The 17,800-nt window shown below is 39.1% G+C and overlaps 1 protein-coding gene across 1 annotated transcript in view; it reads left to right on the top strand.

Moving 5' to 3' along the window:
- The window catches only part of LOC127574082 (neurobeachin-like protein 1), a 199,382-nt gene that overhangs the window by 94,752 nt on the left and 86,830 nt on the right, over positions 1 to 17,800 (top strand). The window contains 8 exon segments of the mRNA XM_052022775.1: positions 2,167 to 2,247; positions 8,309 to 8,392; positions 8,979 to 9,077; positions 10,855 to 10,948; positions 10,951 to 11,090; positions 11,093 to 11,174; positions 11,177 to 11,433; positions 16,724 to 16,858. Coding sequence (XP_051878735.1) covers positions 2,167 to 2,247; positions 8,309 to 8,392; positions 8,979 to 9,077; positions 10,855 to 10,948; positions 10,951 to 11,090; positions 11,093 to 11,174; positions 11,177 to 11,433; positions 16,724 to 16,858 — 972 coding nt within the window.

Genomic DNA, 17,800 nt, shown 5'->3' on the forward strand with positions numbered 1-17,800 from the left:
TTTTGAGTTCTCTTGTTCTCCTCCCTCCTTCCTTTTCTACTTGGCCTCACATCTAACCCTTTCTCAGGAGAATATAGTTATTAAACTAGAAAGAATATAGGAAAAATCCTTGAAGGAACTAATGTTTCTTGACCTTCCTGTTAATGAGGAGTCACAAAAGAAATAATAGTATCATGGTTATTCAGCACAGTGTAGCGGTGGAACAATATGCAGAACTGCAGTCCTTGGCGAGAATTGTGTGAGAAATTTCAATGAATTGCCTGGCACACACAGCAACAAACCAAATAATAACTTGCTTTATTAACACTGTGGCATAGAATTCGACAGTTTAATCTCCTTTGAATAACTTTCAACCTTGGAAATAATTGTGAAAATATCAAAACAAAGAATCTTACTAGAATTTTGATTGCAACCAGTTACTGTGGTTCACTTAAGAATGTGAGAGACCGACAAGTGTCATAGGTGGGAGGTTCTTTGTTCATCTCATCATTGGTGAAATTCATTCTTTTACACAGCTGCAGTTTAATATGCATCATCAAATAAGCTGTATTTTGACAACTTGTCATGTAATCATGCACCTTATGCAGGTAATGTGCCCAGCTGCAGCGTTTCACACTTTTAACACTTGCCTTTCTGCTGTTTTGTGAGCATTATTGATGGTATAGAGCAGAGCTGGTTGGCAGTGAACAATGTTTTAAACTTGTGCTGCCATGGTCAAAAATGTTCTGAAGAAAATATCAACTGGATTGTTTCTAACCAAAGTTTTAAAGCTTAAGGGCATTTACTCTGGTAATAGCACAATCATTTTCTTTATAGTCTTCGAATTATGAAGGAATTGAGAAAAATAGTGGACTTTATCCATTTTGAAAGCAAATGAATGATCTGGTGAGGTTTTTTGATTCCATCACATTACATACAGAGGTTTTGCAAACCTTTGCAGTAATTTATTGTACCAGAGAATTAAGTCTCTTACTTTGAACTATTGACTGTGTAGCTTTCATTACCTTTTCTGGTTTGCCACACATCAGGAAGACTCTGACGCCTATGGGGTCAGGATTAGGAAAGGTTGGATGGGCTGCTGAAAACATTACATCAAAAATAAAAATTCTTACGTTTAGAGAAATGAGAATTATTCACGGGACAGATTGTGTAGAAAGGATGCGTCTGTGAAATTATTTCATGATGTACTGTAACAGCAGGTCATGGGAGCATAAATCCAAATTAGCCAATGGAAGACCTTTGTATTCTCTTCCAGCTGTGTGGGAAATGACTGCTTTGTACACTGGTGGCAATGATCCATATATAAATTTTCATTTTATTGTTTCCTAAAATATTAATATGTTAATTTATGATTACCAGACCCTTTCCAATGTAGGCTGCCATTCTTTATATGCAAACAGGGGCACGCACAGGAATTTGACTGTTTATAAAGGGGTGCATTAATTGGACATGCATACACTTATAATGTGCTTTATGATTATTGGAAGGAATTGATGCTCCACTGTGCATGCTCCTTTATGTGAATCCAAGGAACCATTCATTTAGCTCCATTCTTTGCATATGTGGTTTACATTATGGTTTATTGGGTAACAATTTGAGTAGTGCTTCAAGTTATCTTGCTTTCATTTGCCCTTTACTCCACCCATTTATTATTCTTTGCTGTTCATGCAGAGGTTTATCACCTTACACCTGCTGCCATTTAGATTTGTTTTGAAACAAAATAACATAATAGAAGGCAAATGTTCTCATTTATAATACTATGCTGAAAATAGCAGGTGAGATTGAATTGCTTGGGAAATGGAACACTTTCCTTGGAGAATGCACAGTGTTGGGAACTCATTACATCTTGATTGATGTTGGTTTGAGAACATTGTTGCTGAGTAGTGTGTGTGAATTTGTGCAGTTGCAACCTCATCACATCTGTTTATGATTGAAGGTGGCAGGATCATTAACCTAAGTTAGATTCTTTCAAGGAAAAAGGATATTGGCAAATGCCTCCATTTGAGTTGTCCAGATTTAGTCCATTGAATTTATTAACCTTCTTTAAGCTGACTTATTAACCACCTTTAAGTTCCCCTTTCAATAAGCATGTTCACAACCATGCCCCAATTGTATTAATTCTACCCGTTGCGTGCCTTTCATGCTTATGTTGTGTTCATTTAACAGCTGTTTGTAAGTTCTAAAGCAGCAGACAAGAGTGAGAAAGATCTTGCCAACAAATTACTGACAGAAATGAATGTGAACCAGGTATTAACTGAATTCTTGTTTCAGCTGTAAATCACCAACATTGGGACAGCCATGCCAGTATTTACTTCAGAACAGCCAGCCTTATGACCATAAGTAATCATGTACAATTAATCTCTGGAATGGATTTATTAATCGGCAGAGCCAATGAATAGGTGTCTGTTAGTAGCATAAACCGAAGACTGTGACATATTCTTTCTTCTTCCACCGATAGCCTGCGAGTGATTTTTTTTAATGGCTCAGGGGAAGAATAGCTCAGAATTCTGAAGATCTGAATAATTTGTGCCTTTTAAGCAACTCCCTTGTTTTCATAGATTTTTTTAAAATAAGTTTTTTTTGTCTCTTTAACTCCCCTTGATTGAGATTAACTGCATTTTTTAAAAAACAAAATATATGGCTTTGTAAAGTAGCTTAAACTGCGTGCATTTTTTTTTGGTCACCTAGCTTTTTGGTTAAGAACCCAGGGGCAGTTGGAGAATCAAACATGAAACATCGTCTTCATTGGAGCTCTTTTCATTTTGCAATCTATGTATTCTTGATTGGCCTGGATGGAGCTTCTTGAGCAGTGTCACTAGTGGAGTGTACATTGTGTAAACTTCAAGTGTTTCCTTAACTTTATGCTTATTGAAGAGAAAGATATTAGAGACAGGAAATTAAATATTTGCTGTTTCAGCACCAGTCAGAAGAGTTGCATTTATATAGCACCTTTCATGATATCAAGCCACCCCAAAGCACTCGAAAGCCAATGAAGTAATTGTCAAGTTCAGTTATAGTAAATTCCCACAATCAGCAATGTGATCATGACCAGATAAGCTTGTTTCTTTTTTAAATTTGTTTTGTGAGAGATAAATATTGACGAGGGCACTGAGGGTGGCACTCTTTCTCATCTTGAAAATTGCACCAGGGGAATCCTCTGTGACTACCTGAAAGAGCAAACAAGGCTTCATCTAAAAATGGCATCTCTGACAGTGCAGCATTATGTCACTAATGCTGAAAATACACTACCAACTGAGCCACAGCTAACTGGGTTAGTTATACTACAGTGAAGTAAAAACTGTAATGTTCTGCTTTCAGCATTGTGCTAATCCAGGGCCTCAACTTTCTTTAGTCTGATATTTGCTTTTCCCACAACTGAGAAATTAGGAAACCAAAAGATTAAACCTGGGAGTTTTGTTCTGAGTTTAACAAAAGATAAGGTAACCAAGAAAGCTGCTAGATTGTCTCAAAAACTAAGTTTACTAATGTCATCCCTTAGGTGCCAACCAGCCCAACCTTGCCCATGCAGATCCAATACCATGCTACACAATTGAACTCATAATATCTTCGGGGTAACTAGTGATGGGCAGTAAATATGGCCCATGCCAAGTTCATATTTTTTTTGAGTTTTATTAACTGTATTGTTTTTGAGCTAGAGGCATTCCATCTGTTGGAACTTTGAATGAAGATCATGTATATTTCTCCCCTCTTTCACCTTGTGCTCTCCTTACCAGAAAAGTAATTGGTTATTTGTTAGACAACTAATAAATATCTATAGGTAGTCAGCCAAATAATGGTAATAGGAAATGCTTTATGGGTGCCACAGTGGCAAAGCTGCTGCCTCAGAGTTGGAGACCTGGATTCATTTCTGACCTCAGGTGCTGCTTGTGTAAAGTTTGCACGTTCTCCCTATGACCACATGGGTTTCCCCTGGGTGCTCCAGTTTCTTCCCACATCCCACAGATGTGCAGGTTTATAGGTTACTTGCGTGGATGCTTAATATCTACATAACTAGTAGATACGTGAGATGTAGTTTAGAAGGACCACTGTTTTGTGGTTGAATCTGGGCCAAAAGATGAGCTTTTGCGGTTGTGAAGGTGCTCTTTCAAGCACTTGCACAAATGCAGTAAAATCTTTTAAGAGAAGCAGTTCTCCTTGCTCAGGATCCAAATGTTTACGTACTAGTAGCAAAGCTGCAACTTGACACAGGTCACCAGGTCTTGCCGCCTTTTGCTGGAGAATGTGTGCTGGACATCAACAACAGACATAAGTCATTCTTTCCTTATTCTCAACTTGCAGCAGTCTATTATAATCTCCTATCAAACATGACCTGTACCACTTCCCCTGTAATATACCAACAGATATGAATGCCTCTCCTATTTTAACCTCCATTATTTCTCCTTTTCCACACACAATGAAAATATTCAGGCAAAGGCAAACTTTTTTTTGTGATTTTTTTTGGCACAAGTAGGGTAGGTGTCCAGGGTAAGGTCAAAGACACTATAGATGCTGGAAAGCTGTAATGAAAAGAAAAAACACTGGAAATACTCAGAGCTTGGGTAGCATCTATGGAAAGAGAAAGCGAGTTACCATTTTGGGTCAAAGAAGCTATCTTTCTCGGTTCTGATGAATAGATAAGCTGGTTAAGAAGGCATTGGGTTCTTAGCTTTATCAGCAAAACCAAAAAATACCAAAGTATAGAGGTCATGCTGAAACTGTATAAAGCACTGATTAAATCATAGATGGAGTTCTTTGCACAATTGTATTCACCACATAATGGGGAAAGTATGATGGTACTAGAGACAGTGCTCAGGAGATTTATGAGGATCTTGCCAGGCTGGAAAGTTTTGCTGATGTGCAGTTTGGCTAGGCCAGAGTTGTTTTATCAGAACAAAGCTGAGAGGGCAGACTTAATTGAGGTGTATAAAATTTTGAAAGGCTTAAATAGGTGAACAGGAAGGGCCAATTTCCTTATGGAGTTCAGTAACTGGGAAATATCTATTTAAGTTACCTGGTGAAAGGTTTGGAGGAAATTTGAGGGATTTTGTTCTCACCCATAGAGTAATTCGCTGTCTGAGACAGTGGTAGCAGCAAGAAATCTAATCACATTTAAAAAAATATCTGGATAAAATTTGAAGAGACTCTGGACCAACAGATGGCAATTGAGATTAACCAAATATTGGAATTAACCATCCTTCCTTTGGATGAATTGAATGGCCCCCTTTTTGTACTGTAAATTTAATTCTAGAGTAAGGGAATTGGGGATGGAGAAATTCTTCTTCTGCATTATGCAAGCCCCCTGTGTATAAATCATCATTGTTATTTTGATACACAGAAAACCTAATTGTTTTGTGCTTTTTATCAGCTGCAGACTCGCCTCTTCCAGTATTCTTCTGGCTGACTTTGCATCTTCTGCGCTCTGTAAACTCCGCAATTTTAACTTGTGCTGTACACTGATCGCCCATGATCGTTGTCCAGCAGCATCTCAAGTTTAAATTTCTGACCCTCATAATTAAGTCATCTTCAGAGCTTATTCCCCCTTGACCTTTAACCTGCTCCAGATAGATGTGCCCTCCCACTCTGGACCTCTCACACAGGACATCTGTAAATCATCCCCCTCTTCCCCACCATATTATCCATTCTACCTCCAAGCATCCAAGCACCCATGGTCTCTACTGCTGCCAATTTCTTTATGAAGCTCCTCAGACTCTCTTTGAAACCCACTTCTTTGACCAAGTTCTTGTTTACCCCACCTAATATTTCCTCCTCTGGTTCAGTGTCCATTTGATTATTTTTAATTATACCTCTGTGAACACCTTGGTGTGTTCTCCTACATGAAAGGTGTTAGATAAATTATCTTTCTTTTGAGTACTATTCTCTCCCCAACTACCCCCTCCATTAGTTTAAAAAAATTGGGAACCTTGAGTCTTTTTACCAAAACTATGACTTAAAATGAATATTTCATAGTATCTGTAATGCCTGATTAATACCTAATTATTGGAAAGCAAAAAATAGAGTTAATTCTGTGAAAATTAAACATACAGGTTTTTGATAGTGGCGTTTTGATACTGGCATGGCATTTCCAAGTTCTGCTTTAATTTTATCTTGTAGGGTTTGCCCTTTGATTTCTTTGCACTGTGGTGATGGGTGGGTATTTCTGTGATCAGTGAAGCTGTATGTGATTTGGTACACAGACAGTTGTGTATGATGTACAGTTGCTTGTTGTTGGTGTTACCGCTTGGTACAGTGGCTTGGTCTGGTGAGGAGACGTAGCGACAATCTGAAGGTTACTGGGTGTTCTGCTTGGCCGCTTTTTAATGTTTCTGAGGACTGCACAAATACTAATGACACCAAATGAAAATTGATAAGATTTTTTGCTTCTTTCATACCTACCATATTCTCTACTACACTGATTTCATAGTTCAGTGCTTGCTATATTGGATTATCTGGTTGAAATCAGCAGTGATAGGGTGAGCAGGGGGATGGTGATAACAAAACAATTTGCATTGGCATCCTGGTTTAGGAAGGGAATAATTGGGCTTCACATTGAACCTCATGAGCTGATAAAAGTCTCATTTGGGTGATTTCATGATTTCCCTTCTTCCAATCCTGGATTGGGCGAGACTGGATTACCACCAAACTATTTGAAAGTCACGCTGATAATGACAGACGTACCATGATATTTTAAACCCATCTCAATTTTTCTCTCTTTCATAAGTGTTCCTGGTATAGAAAGAGAAATTAATAATTTGTCTAAAACCTTAAATTTTTATCTCAAGAAACAAATGATTAAAAAATTACAGCTACTCCATTCTAGTAATCTTGGTGATGTAGGATTAAGTGTCCTTTGGCCTTGCAAGACACTTTCGGTGATCATTTCTTCATAGCTGACCTGTATTTTAAGTTTCAATATCCACTTTGTCTCTGAAACTTTCAGTACCCTTGTCTTATAATCAATTTTGTATTCGGATACATGGTGGGGTGGGATGAGGGGAGAGTCAGGTTCTTGCACTACTGCTGTAAAAAGAAGCTCCAAGATTATTGCATTGAACTGTAAAATATCTTTTGCAACCAAATATTTATTGCTGCATTTTTAATTTTTATAATTGTGTTTCTGCAGTCTTCAGAATTCATTTTTAAATTTTTGAATAAAACTTCACTTTTCCAAACTAAAGTGCAACTTTTAAGAACACTCTTTTTCTTGATTAAGATTTCCTGTCAACAGTTGCCTCTTGTAATCATGTGAGGGCATGCCTTTGATTTTTAACAGTAGCTGCTGCATGCTGGACCAATTGGTGTATAGAGAAATATAAATATCCCATTGTAACAGTAAAGGTGCATTTTATTCCTCACTGGCCTTCGTTACAGAGCTGACCAACATAACTATATGTGAGTAATGGGAGCGGGCGTGGCATGCTGCACAGTGTTCTTGCTATAGGATATTTGTTGCAGGCTTGTCTTGTATAGTTGTGGGTAATGTCAAGACTTGTCATCCCTACTAGCACCAGAAATATTGTTTTTTTTCTTCCATATTCAATTTATTTCATAATGATAAACAGTAAAGAAATCAAACACATGGCTAGACCTTTTTACAAAATTAAAAAGAATCCTTAATGGTATTGAGAGAAAAGCAAAATGAACATAGTATTAAAATTTTGCCATTTTGTCTAAATTTAAACTTAAAAAATTAATCTGTGCCTGTTATGGGTGGGTTTGAACATTTGATTTTATGGTCAGGCATTCCATCTTTATTACCTCTTCATTTTATGTAAGTGGCTTCGGGTGAGATGATCTAGGTTGGCAGAAACAGTAATGTCAGCACAAGATGTACTACTGTAGGTTTTGATGTTAGATGTTTATCAAAAATGTCCAGTGCAGCACAGCTCTGTGCACACACACAGAAAAAGATTTCACTGGTACAAAATGAATAGCCTAAAGTTGAAGTAGTTTGAAGCTGGCCTCTGCATACTTGTTTTTTAAAAAAAAATTCTGAAAACTATAGAAATTTGTTTTTTTCTTGTTAGCAATGAAACCTAACATTCAGCAACATGAAAACCAATTCATTTAATTCCTCCCATCATTACCAGTGTCTTCAGGCATAAATTTTATTGAATGTTTCAGCAGTAATAATTGTTTACTTAAGTGAGTTAATTGCCGATTAAAAGATTCGGATGCCAAGTCTTGGTTGTTGGTACTAACCTTTGTTTCCCTAGTTTGAGAATGAAGAACCATTGAATGAACATTCCTTCTCTTTCCTCTGTTTACTATCCTCTCTAGTTGTGGTTTATTAATCTAATTGACATTCTAGGTCTTTCAGGGACGCCTGGATGTCCTTGCTGTATCAACAATCCAAGCATTGACTGCAGTGATGCACAAATCCCCAGCTGCTAAGGTAATTGCAGATATTCAAGAGGAATATGCAAGAGAACCTCAGATTTGAATGACTTAAATTAAAAATGAATGTTTTTTTTACTCTTTTCCCAAAATCAATGCATTTAATTTTTTGTCAGAATAGTATAGTATGGGATGGGAAAATGGTAGCATTGTCCAGCACAGAAAGATTCTGCACTTCTACTAATTCTGTCCCTTTGCCAGCTCTGGTTATAGAACTGGAAACTTATCTTGGAGTGAGATCAGACCACTTAGAGGGCAGGGAGGCTTGCTGTCTCCATTGATGGTCAAGTAGAGGTTTGCATCAATGAGACAGGAGGTCATGCTTTTGCCTTTTGCGGCACTAAGATACCTGGCCTCCATGCAGCTTTCATACAAGGACAGCTGAGATTGGGAAATTTGATGTGCATAGTACTTTTTGACATTATCTCACTGCCTATTGCCCACACATTTCTGGGTTTTCTGAAAAGACATTATAGGACCAGGGCCTGCCTTTTTCAATAATGTAAAAGAGATGGGGGCAGTACTTTCAGTTAACATAGATTATTTTGTATTAAGCTTTGTTTTTTGAAAAATTCTGAAACCAGGAAGTGTTCAAAGAGCGTATTGGTTACATACAACTGTATGAGGTTTTGAAGACCTTGGGCCAGCCATCACGGGACCTGCTGAAGGAGCTGATGAACATGGTGAGGCTTCGCACTCTAATTTTGAAGACTTCTGGTCATTGCATGGGCTAATGTGCAAAAGTTGATTCATATGAGTATCAATATGACCATTTCATTAGTTGAATTACTGTATCCTCCAATGGCATTGCAGTTTATTGTAATGGGTTTTAGCTGAACGGTTTGTCTAACTCTTCATCACTTCCTGATCACTTCTGCTTCCACCTTGCATATTTTGTTGTAGTGTGTGCAGCTAGATTCTGTCGTAATTAAACCTTTTCCTTGTTCTGTGGATTTCTGTTTCTGCTGTCAATGAATCCCCATTACCTCTTCAATTCTATTTAAACTTGTGCACAACTTGACCTGCATGCGATAAAACTTGCTTGGATGTGAAAGAAAAAGAACCAGCCTTCCACTCCCCACCCACCTCCCTTTCTTCTCCTTCTCCAGATTGCTTTGTATATTGAAGTTACTTTCAACATAAGAACACACATACCTTAATCATGTAGTGCAAGAATTGGGATAGCAATCCTTCAATATGGAGATTGCCGTAGATCAACTGTTTAGGACAGAGTAGCAATTGGTCTCTTAGATGTGAGCCAAAGGTGCAAATAAGTCTTTAAAAAAATCAGTAATGCAGCAACAGCCTCCTCATAATATGAGATACCAAGAAGCCTTTGCACCTTTACAAAATCAATGAGGGAAGCTTAAATTGCTTGTTTTACGATGCTTTGCGTTCAGTTTAACATAAGAGTTCTTGTGAGATGAGTTATTTTCAATTGCTTTTGAATTCATTGGTTTAGGTTAAGCAAATACATTAATCCACTCTACCCCTACCTGGCCTGATCTGTTGGCCTGATCTGTTCATCATCCTTCACCCCGCCTCGCTCCATTGATCACCTTTGGCCCCTATCTCGCCACTCTCCCTCTCCTCCATATACCATCTCCCTTCTCAGTCCTGATGCAGGGTTTCAACCCGAAATGTTGACAACTCCATTCCCCCTTCAGATGCTGCTTGACCCGCTGAGTTCCTCCAGCGAGTTGTTGCTACAGGTTCCAGCATCTGCAGTCTCTTGTGTCTACACTGATCTATATAGTTGAAATCACATTTAACCTTCTATCAAAAGCCCAGTCTGAACAATGTGGATCCCTTTTAAGATCCCTTTGGATGACATAGTACAGCAGCTAATAGAGCTTGTTGCCTCATAGCAACAGAGACTTGGGTTGAATCCTGACCTTGGGTGCTGTCATAGAATCATACTGTGCAGAGTTTCCAGGTTGATTTCCTCAGGGTGCTCTGGTTTCCTCCCACTTCCCAAAGACTTATAGGTTGGTAGGTTAATTGGTTACTGTAAATTGTTCAGAGTGTTACGGTGTGTGGTAGAATCTGGGGGGGAGCTGATGAGAATGTGGGGAGAATTTTAAAAAAATGCATTTACCGTAGGATTAGTTTAAATGGGTGGTCGATGGTCAGTGTGGATTTAGTGGGCTAAAGAACCTGTTTCCACGCTATGTCTCTCTATGGCCCTATTAATTCTCATCTGCCAGAGAAGGGAATAATTGTAATATAACTATGTTTAATCTTGTATGGATGTCAGTTTATTTTGGAATATCATAGGCTGGTGGTAATAGAGTTTGCTGGTGGCCAGCTGTCTTATTTCTGTGACAGTGGTTTCAAAAGGTAATGTAACAAAGGGGCAAACCTCTCCCCACACCTTGCAACTGTGCACATCTTTAGAGTTTAAAGGAAACTAGTTTGCTCTTGGGTCTAATTTGTATCATTTTCTGCTTGTACTTCCAGGCTGTTGAAGGTGATCATACCTCTGTTGGAATGCTTGGGATCAGCAATGTCCAACCACTTCTACTACTCATCCAGTGGCTCCCAGAGTTAGATTCCTTGAGCTACAAATCTTTGTTTCTGATTGGCTGAAGAGGATATGCTGCATCAACCGTCAAAGCCGCACATTCTGTGTAAATGCCAGCATAGTAAGCCATATCCTCGTGACGTTGAACTGCCATACTAGACTGCACCATACGACTGTGCAGAGAATCTGATTGACTGCTGGGTGCTTTAGGCAGCCAGGTCGTTGAGCTCAGGAGAAATCTTGCAGTTGTTGAGGTTGTGAGAACTGATGACGCTAAACAAGCCCACCCTTATGTGGTTCCAGTGACACGTGCAATACTTGGCATAGCCCGGAAGCAGGGCTTGGATAATGCACTACAGTACTTTAACCTGTCCCACAGCATGGCAGGAATTATGGTGCCCACTATTCAACGTTGGCCTGGTTATGGCTTTAGCTTCTATGCGTGGCTGTGTCTTGATCAGGGGCAAGAGGCAAGTGGAATCTTTGGGAAAGGAAGCAAGAGGAAACAGCTGTACAGTAGGAAAAAAGTGATTAATTCATACTCATGACTTTTTTCCCCCACTCAGGGTGGAATTGTTTCTAAATTTTACTGTTCAGTTGTCATCCACCCAGGAATTGCTCTAAGAATTGGAAGCTTGGACAGATACAGTTATCAGTTGTCCTCGTTTATTTTGAAATGTCCCAAGAATTTAAAATAAGGCCTTGAACAATGTTGCAAACAATCTAGGAAAAAAAATCATAAGAGGTTTTAAAAAAAGAATGTGTTTTCCTCTCCATTTCTTTGAACACTTGTTTGTCACAAGAAATACTTGAGTTGGAGAAAATGGCTGTTTGAGTTGAGGCAGTTGAAAGCATGAAACCACCAGAAAGCATCAAACCGGAGTCAATACCCCAATCTGTGATGCTTGGAATAGACTGACACTTGGCAGAATATTGATTTTGTTCCTGGATTAAAATCCAGATTGACTCTAGAATATTGTTTCCTTCTGTGGAGTTTATTTTACTCTGCAGCAAATCTGGATCAAGGAGAAAAACGATGAATTTCTGGTTGTAATCAGTCATTTGAATACCACAATGTGGTCTGTAGATCTTATTCAGTTAATGCAATAAAACTAGCATCTTGATATTCAGGAGTTTCAGTAGTTCCATTGTTCTCTGACAACTGCAATTATTTTTCCTTCAATTGAAAAGCTTTCTAGTATTTTAATCACTAACATTTTAATTCCTCTTGAATTATAGAAACTTGGAAGCTAAAACTTATTGGGTCTCATTTCCTACTCCCTTTAAACTTAATCAGGATTCTGTTTCCTGCTCCCTTTAAGTTCAGTGGGTTCACTGGAAAACCTTATTTTACTGCTGTGTAACATGTTTCAAAAAAAGTGAAATTGAAGGACCTAATCCCACTTTTTTTCCTATATTATTGGTACCTTACAATGCACCATAACACGTGGCTGTTCATCCTTCCCTTCCAGAATGCCCTGCAGCTGCTCTAAGACATCTCTGACCCTTGCACCTGGGAGGCAACACACTAACCGCGAGTCCAGTTTGTGGCCACAGAAGCTCCTGTCTATTCCCCTTACCATTGGAATTCCCTACCACTATAGCTTTGCCACTCTTTTTCCTGCCCTCCTGTGCAGCAGAGCCACTCACAGTGCCATGATCCTGGCTACTTCTGCCTTCCTCTGATGAGCCATCTCCCCCAGTTAGCATCTTTGGAGAGTTAATATTCAGGCTCTGATCCTTCTCTAGGAATGTAAAATGTCAAAAATTAACAAGTTGTGAGCAAGTATAGCTATAAGGAAAGAGAGTAGTGACAGGGGAGACGAGAGGGCGCAGGGAGAGAAATTTAAAGAGATCTGAGGGTTAAGTTTTTCTCACAGAAGGGTGATGGTATTCTGGAGTGAGCTACCAGAGGTAGTGGTGGAGACAGATACAATTACAACATTTAAATGCCATTTGGATGGGTACTTGAATAGGAAAGGCACTGAGGGATACAAGTCCAATGCAGGTAAATGAGATTAGCGTAGAAGGGCATCATGGTTGCATGGATGAGTTGGGCCAAAAGGGCCCATTCTGTGATGTGCATTTCTATGATTCTGTTTGACTTATTTAGAATGGTGTCAGAGGCTGAGGACGTAGAAGTCAGAGTAGAAGCAGGATAGGCAATTGCCCTACTCAGGCAATTTGCAGTTTGACAATAAACTTGAACTTGTTTGAAAGGAGGTGTTCTGCAAGCTAATTGTCCAGTATATATTTAGTCTCGTGATGTGGGACTCAGCCTAAAGTTGCTATCCAGTACTTTTCATAGTAGCTTTGTTTTGCATCGCATTGGTAGTGTTCATGAGGAATTGAAGATGAATAGTACCAAAGAAAATTTCTCCTCGGTGACCTCTGAAGAAAGCTCACTAGAAATCATTGCTTTTTCAGAAACTATGTCAAGCTTTCTCATGGTCCCTGAAAACAAGTGCGATTCCGTCTCAAACTGAATGGACATGTGATAGGCAGTCTAGCTTATGGCTGTTTAACCAGAAATCATCCTTTGTTAGTGTTTCTTTGCTTTTGTGCTTCACAGATTATTTTAGTTTTTAAATGAATGCCAGAGGAATTCTGTTGAATAGTTTTAAAATGGATGCTTTGAAGTAATATTTTATATGTATTGTGTTTGGAAAGAAAATAAAAGTGCAACCATAGAGGGGACTCTGAATGCTTATGTAAGTAATCATGTAGTGGCAGTGATAAACCTTGAGCATAACCTGACTTTTACTTGGAAAGGTGGTATTGGTTTCCTCTGTTCTTAGAGCTGGAATACAGTTGTCTTTTCATGTACAAGTAGTGAATCATTTTCCTTTTGATTGCTGGAATGTATTGTGTTCATTAAATGGGAGATATTTTGTATTGAGCTTGGAATTACTTTAAGGGAAACAGCAGATCCAGGTGCTGAGCTAGGATTTAAGATCGTCATCCTATACTGTAAGTGTTGTATTAAGCTAGGATTTACTGTGGTCATTATGTAAGGAGTTGCTGGGTTTTACTGTGGTTAGCATATCAGAGGTTATTAGTACTGAATTGGGATTTATTGTGGTCAGTTTACGGGTCTTATCTGCTGCTGCTGAACTAAGAATTTCTGTGCTGTTTAAATAGTAGTTGACTGATGCTAAACCAGGACTTAATCTGTTCTGTGTACACAGCTGCATTGAAAGTCAGGAGCTAATTGAAGTGATCCTGTGAAAATCCATCCCAGAGGGGGAGTCAAAAGTTACTGAGTTGAACTCCATACCAGTTGGTTGGTCTTAAAATTCTTGAATGGTTTCTTTTCTGATACTTATTTCCTTTTGATTTATTTATAGTAAATGGGGTTCTGCAATGATGAGAAAAGTTCACAACTTTCTACGTGATGTGTTGCCTGGAAGTACTTTCATTAAATTTCAGTGAAGTACTGCAATAGTTGCTGTATGAGATATTACAATAGTTGTTGTATTGGTTTATTATTGTCACTTGTACCGAGGTACAGTGAAAAACTTGTCTTGCATACCGTTCATGATCTATGTCAAGCTTTCTCATGGTCCCAGAAAACAAGTGCGATTCCGTCTCAAGCTGAATGGGCATGTGATAGGCAGATCAATTCATTACACAGTGCATTGAGGTACAGGGTAAAAACAATAACAGAATACAGAGTAAAGTGTCACAGCTACAGAGGAAATGCAGGGAGACATTAAGGTGCAAGGTCATAACAAGGTAGTTTGTGACGTCGAGTCCACCTCTTCGTATAAGGGAACCGTTCGATAGTCTTATCACACATACACTTCGATTGTTGGTAATCATTCCAAACTTATTTGTGCCACGAAAAGGGATTTTGAATTGCAGTGAAGGGTTAGTGGTTTGAATCTCTCCTGATTGTGCTGCCAGTGGAGCAAATTTGAAGTGTCTATTTAAAAGTACCATAAAAAGCACAGTGATTCAGCATTGAAGTATGTCTGTGGTTTTGTTTTTATTCCACATGGGATATTGCTAAGCCAAGTCTGGCAGCAGATATTCTTTTGGACTTGGTATATTAAACGCTTGCAAAAGCAGCCCCTGAATTCCCTATGCTCAGGAGTTAACCTCTGCACTCAATTTGTCGTCCTGTAGTGCAGCCTTGGATGAAATTAAACATTTTCTTAAGTAATCCTACAAATGCCTTCACAAACATGTGGATTGCTAACTATTTTTGAGGCTAACCTAATTAAGATGTAACAACATAGTTAACTTTGTAAGTAATATGGAACAGGATAGAATATGGCTTTCAATTAATTCCATTTTAATATTACTTCCTGTCATAGAGTCATAGTCATAGCATTACACAGCATGGAAACAGGCCTTTGGCCCACCTGGTTGGTGCCGACCAAGATGTCCCATTCAAGCTAGTCCCATTTGCCAGCGTTTGGCCCATAACCTTCTAAACCTTTCCGATCCATGTACCTTTCCAGCTGTTTTTTAGAAGTTGTTATTGTACCTGCCTCAACCACTTCCTCTGGCAGCACATTCCATGTGGATACCACCCTTTGTGTAAAAAGAAAAAAAAGTTGCCCTTCAAGTTCCTATTAAATCTTTCCCCTCTCACCTTAAACCTATGCCCTCTGGTTTTTGATTCCCTAACCCTGGGAAAAAGACTGAGTGCATTCACCCTATCTGTGCCCCTCATGATCTTGTACACCTCTATAAGATCACCTCTCAGTCTCCTACGCTCCAAGGAATAAAGACTTGGCCTGTCCTACCTCTCCCTATAACTTAGTCCCTCGAGTCCTGGCAATATGCTTGTAAATCTTTTCTGCACTACTCTTTCCAGTTTAATAACATCTTTCCCATAGCAGAGGGACCAAAACTGAACACAATACTCCCAATTGCGGCCTCACCAGCGTCCTGTACAACCGCTAACAAAGTGAATAACAAAGCATCGACTTTACCTCTATTAATGGGTTAATTAAAATGGCCAGAGTAGCAAATCTTCGAAATTAGCCAATTAGATTAAAAATCTATTTCAGATATCCACATGAGCTATTCTGACCCAGCCTGGAAAAGATTTTAAAGACTTGACTCCCGAACCGAACCTCTTTATGCCCATTGATTCTCCAGTCAATTGCCAAACAAACTTGTTAGCAATAAAAACAACAAATGCTGTAAAGACTCAGCAGGTCAGATGGCATTGATGGAGAAATAAGTGGAGTTAAGATCAATGACCTTTCATTGATCAGTTTTCTGACTTCAGTGGTGCAGGGTACACTCACAGGGGCCAGAGAACTGGTCAACGAAAGGTCTTTGACCTGCAATATTCTGTTTCTCTCTCCTCTAGTGCTGCCTGACTTGAGTTACAGCATTTTCTGATTTTATTTCAGATTTCCAGCACCTTCAGATTTCTGTCTTTCAAAACATGTTAGCACCTAAGGTGTGGGGTTCCAGTAGCTATCCTTCCCTTCCTCCTCCTTCTGGATTCAGATATTTGAAGTCAATCCAACAAAATAGTTGTTAATATTACTGGAAAGCCTTGAACTGAAATTTTAGGTTAGGTATACCATTATTCCAGCATCCAGTGAACATTACCAGAAGCTGTGGTTTTAATACATCTTGAGCCAAATTTAAGTAGAAGGCATCATGTTAGTGTAAATTAAACCATCAAAGATTTTTGATTGATTCCAAATTACAAATGTATGTATGACAATGTATAAAATTATGTACAGCATTTATTATTTTTCTGGAATTAAAAGGTGACAAAGTGGAATTTTTCCACTTGTAAACTGGAAAGACATTGCTTTACACTGCACACATTTTAGTTTTTTCACAGCCAGTGGGACAGGGTTTGAAGCATTTCTAACGTCCTCGGGAGGGTTGGTCGTAGCAGTCTGCACAAAGAAAGAGTACATGACCGTGATGCTGCCTGACCACTGCTTCTATGACTCTCTCTGGGTAAGAGCAAGGATTGAAAGACCTACTGTTAGACCTACTTACTGTTAGTAAATATTTTGTTATACTGACCCCAATTATCTATAGTCACAGCTCAATTGCTTCACATTTTCAGATATCAGTTTTAATGTGGTCAGCCAAACCCCTGAAATTTATAGTCAGTTTCAATCGATGTAACAGCCTGAACATGATATTTTTCAGTTATTTATTGTTAAGATTTCCAGCATCTGCAATTTTTTGCTTTGCAATTGACTTCCCTGGTTTAGCAGTGCATGTTTTCATTGGAACTTCATGATAGTTCATGAAATGTGAGACCACAGATTCTAATCTTCCATTCTGTTAAACTGGTATTTTAGCCCAGGTAGGGTTGCCAACATTATATTCTGTGAATACGAGACAGGTTGAGGGCAAGGATTTACTCTGTCCATGGGCCAAAGACTTGCTAGTAAGCATCACTGAGACTACCAATACCTATGGCCTTTCCAAATTGGAACTTCTTCACACAGTAGCAGGTACTCTCCTTCAGTCGACCACCAAGTTTCTGACTTGCCTGGTAGTATTTTCCTGCAGGATCTTGCTGCTAAACCTTCCATAAAGCTCAGTAGGCCAGAGGAATCGCTCAGTTCTTGCATTGGCAAATATCTCCTGTTACTTGCAGTGTGGGCAGAGTCATCAGTGAGCCAACTCACTGACCCAACTGAGTGGCGGGAGATCTCTCCGTGGCTAATGGGATGCAGCACCAGGCTCTCCCCATCCCTCCCGATCTCCCAAGACCCTTTGGGTTTGACATTGGATAGGGTGTCCCTGACATCAGGGGAGGAGGAGTGAAGTAAGCTCAGTTGGAAATGTGAGCATGATTATTAGGACAGTAAGAATTACATGTGTATGTTTTCATTCAGCTTGATAAAGCCAGATTAATGCTAACGACAATTAAAAAAACCTGAC

This window comes from Pristis pectinata, chromosome 1 (genome assembly GCF_009764475.1).
Source record: "Pristis pectinata isolate sPriPec2 chromosome 1, sPriPec2.1.pri, whole genome shotgun sequence".
In the NCBI taxonomy this organism is placed as follows: domain Eukaryota; kingdom Metazoa; phylum Chordata; class Chondrichthyes; order Rhinopristiformes; family Pristidae; genus Pristis; species Pristis pectinata.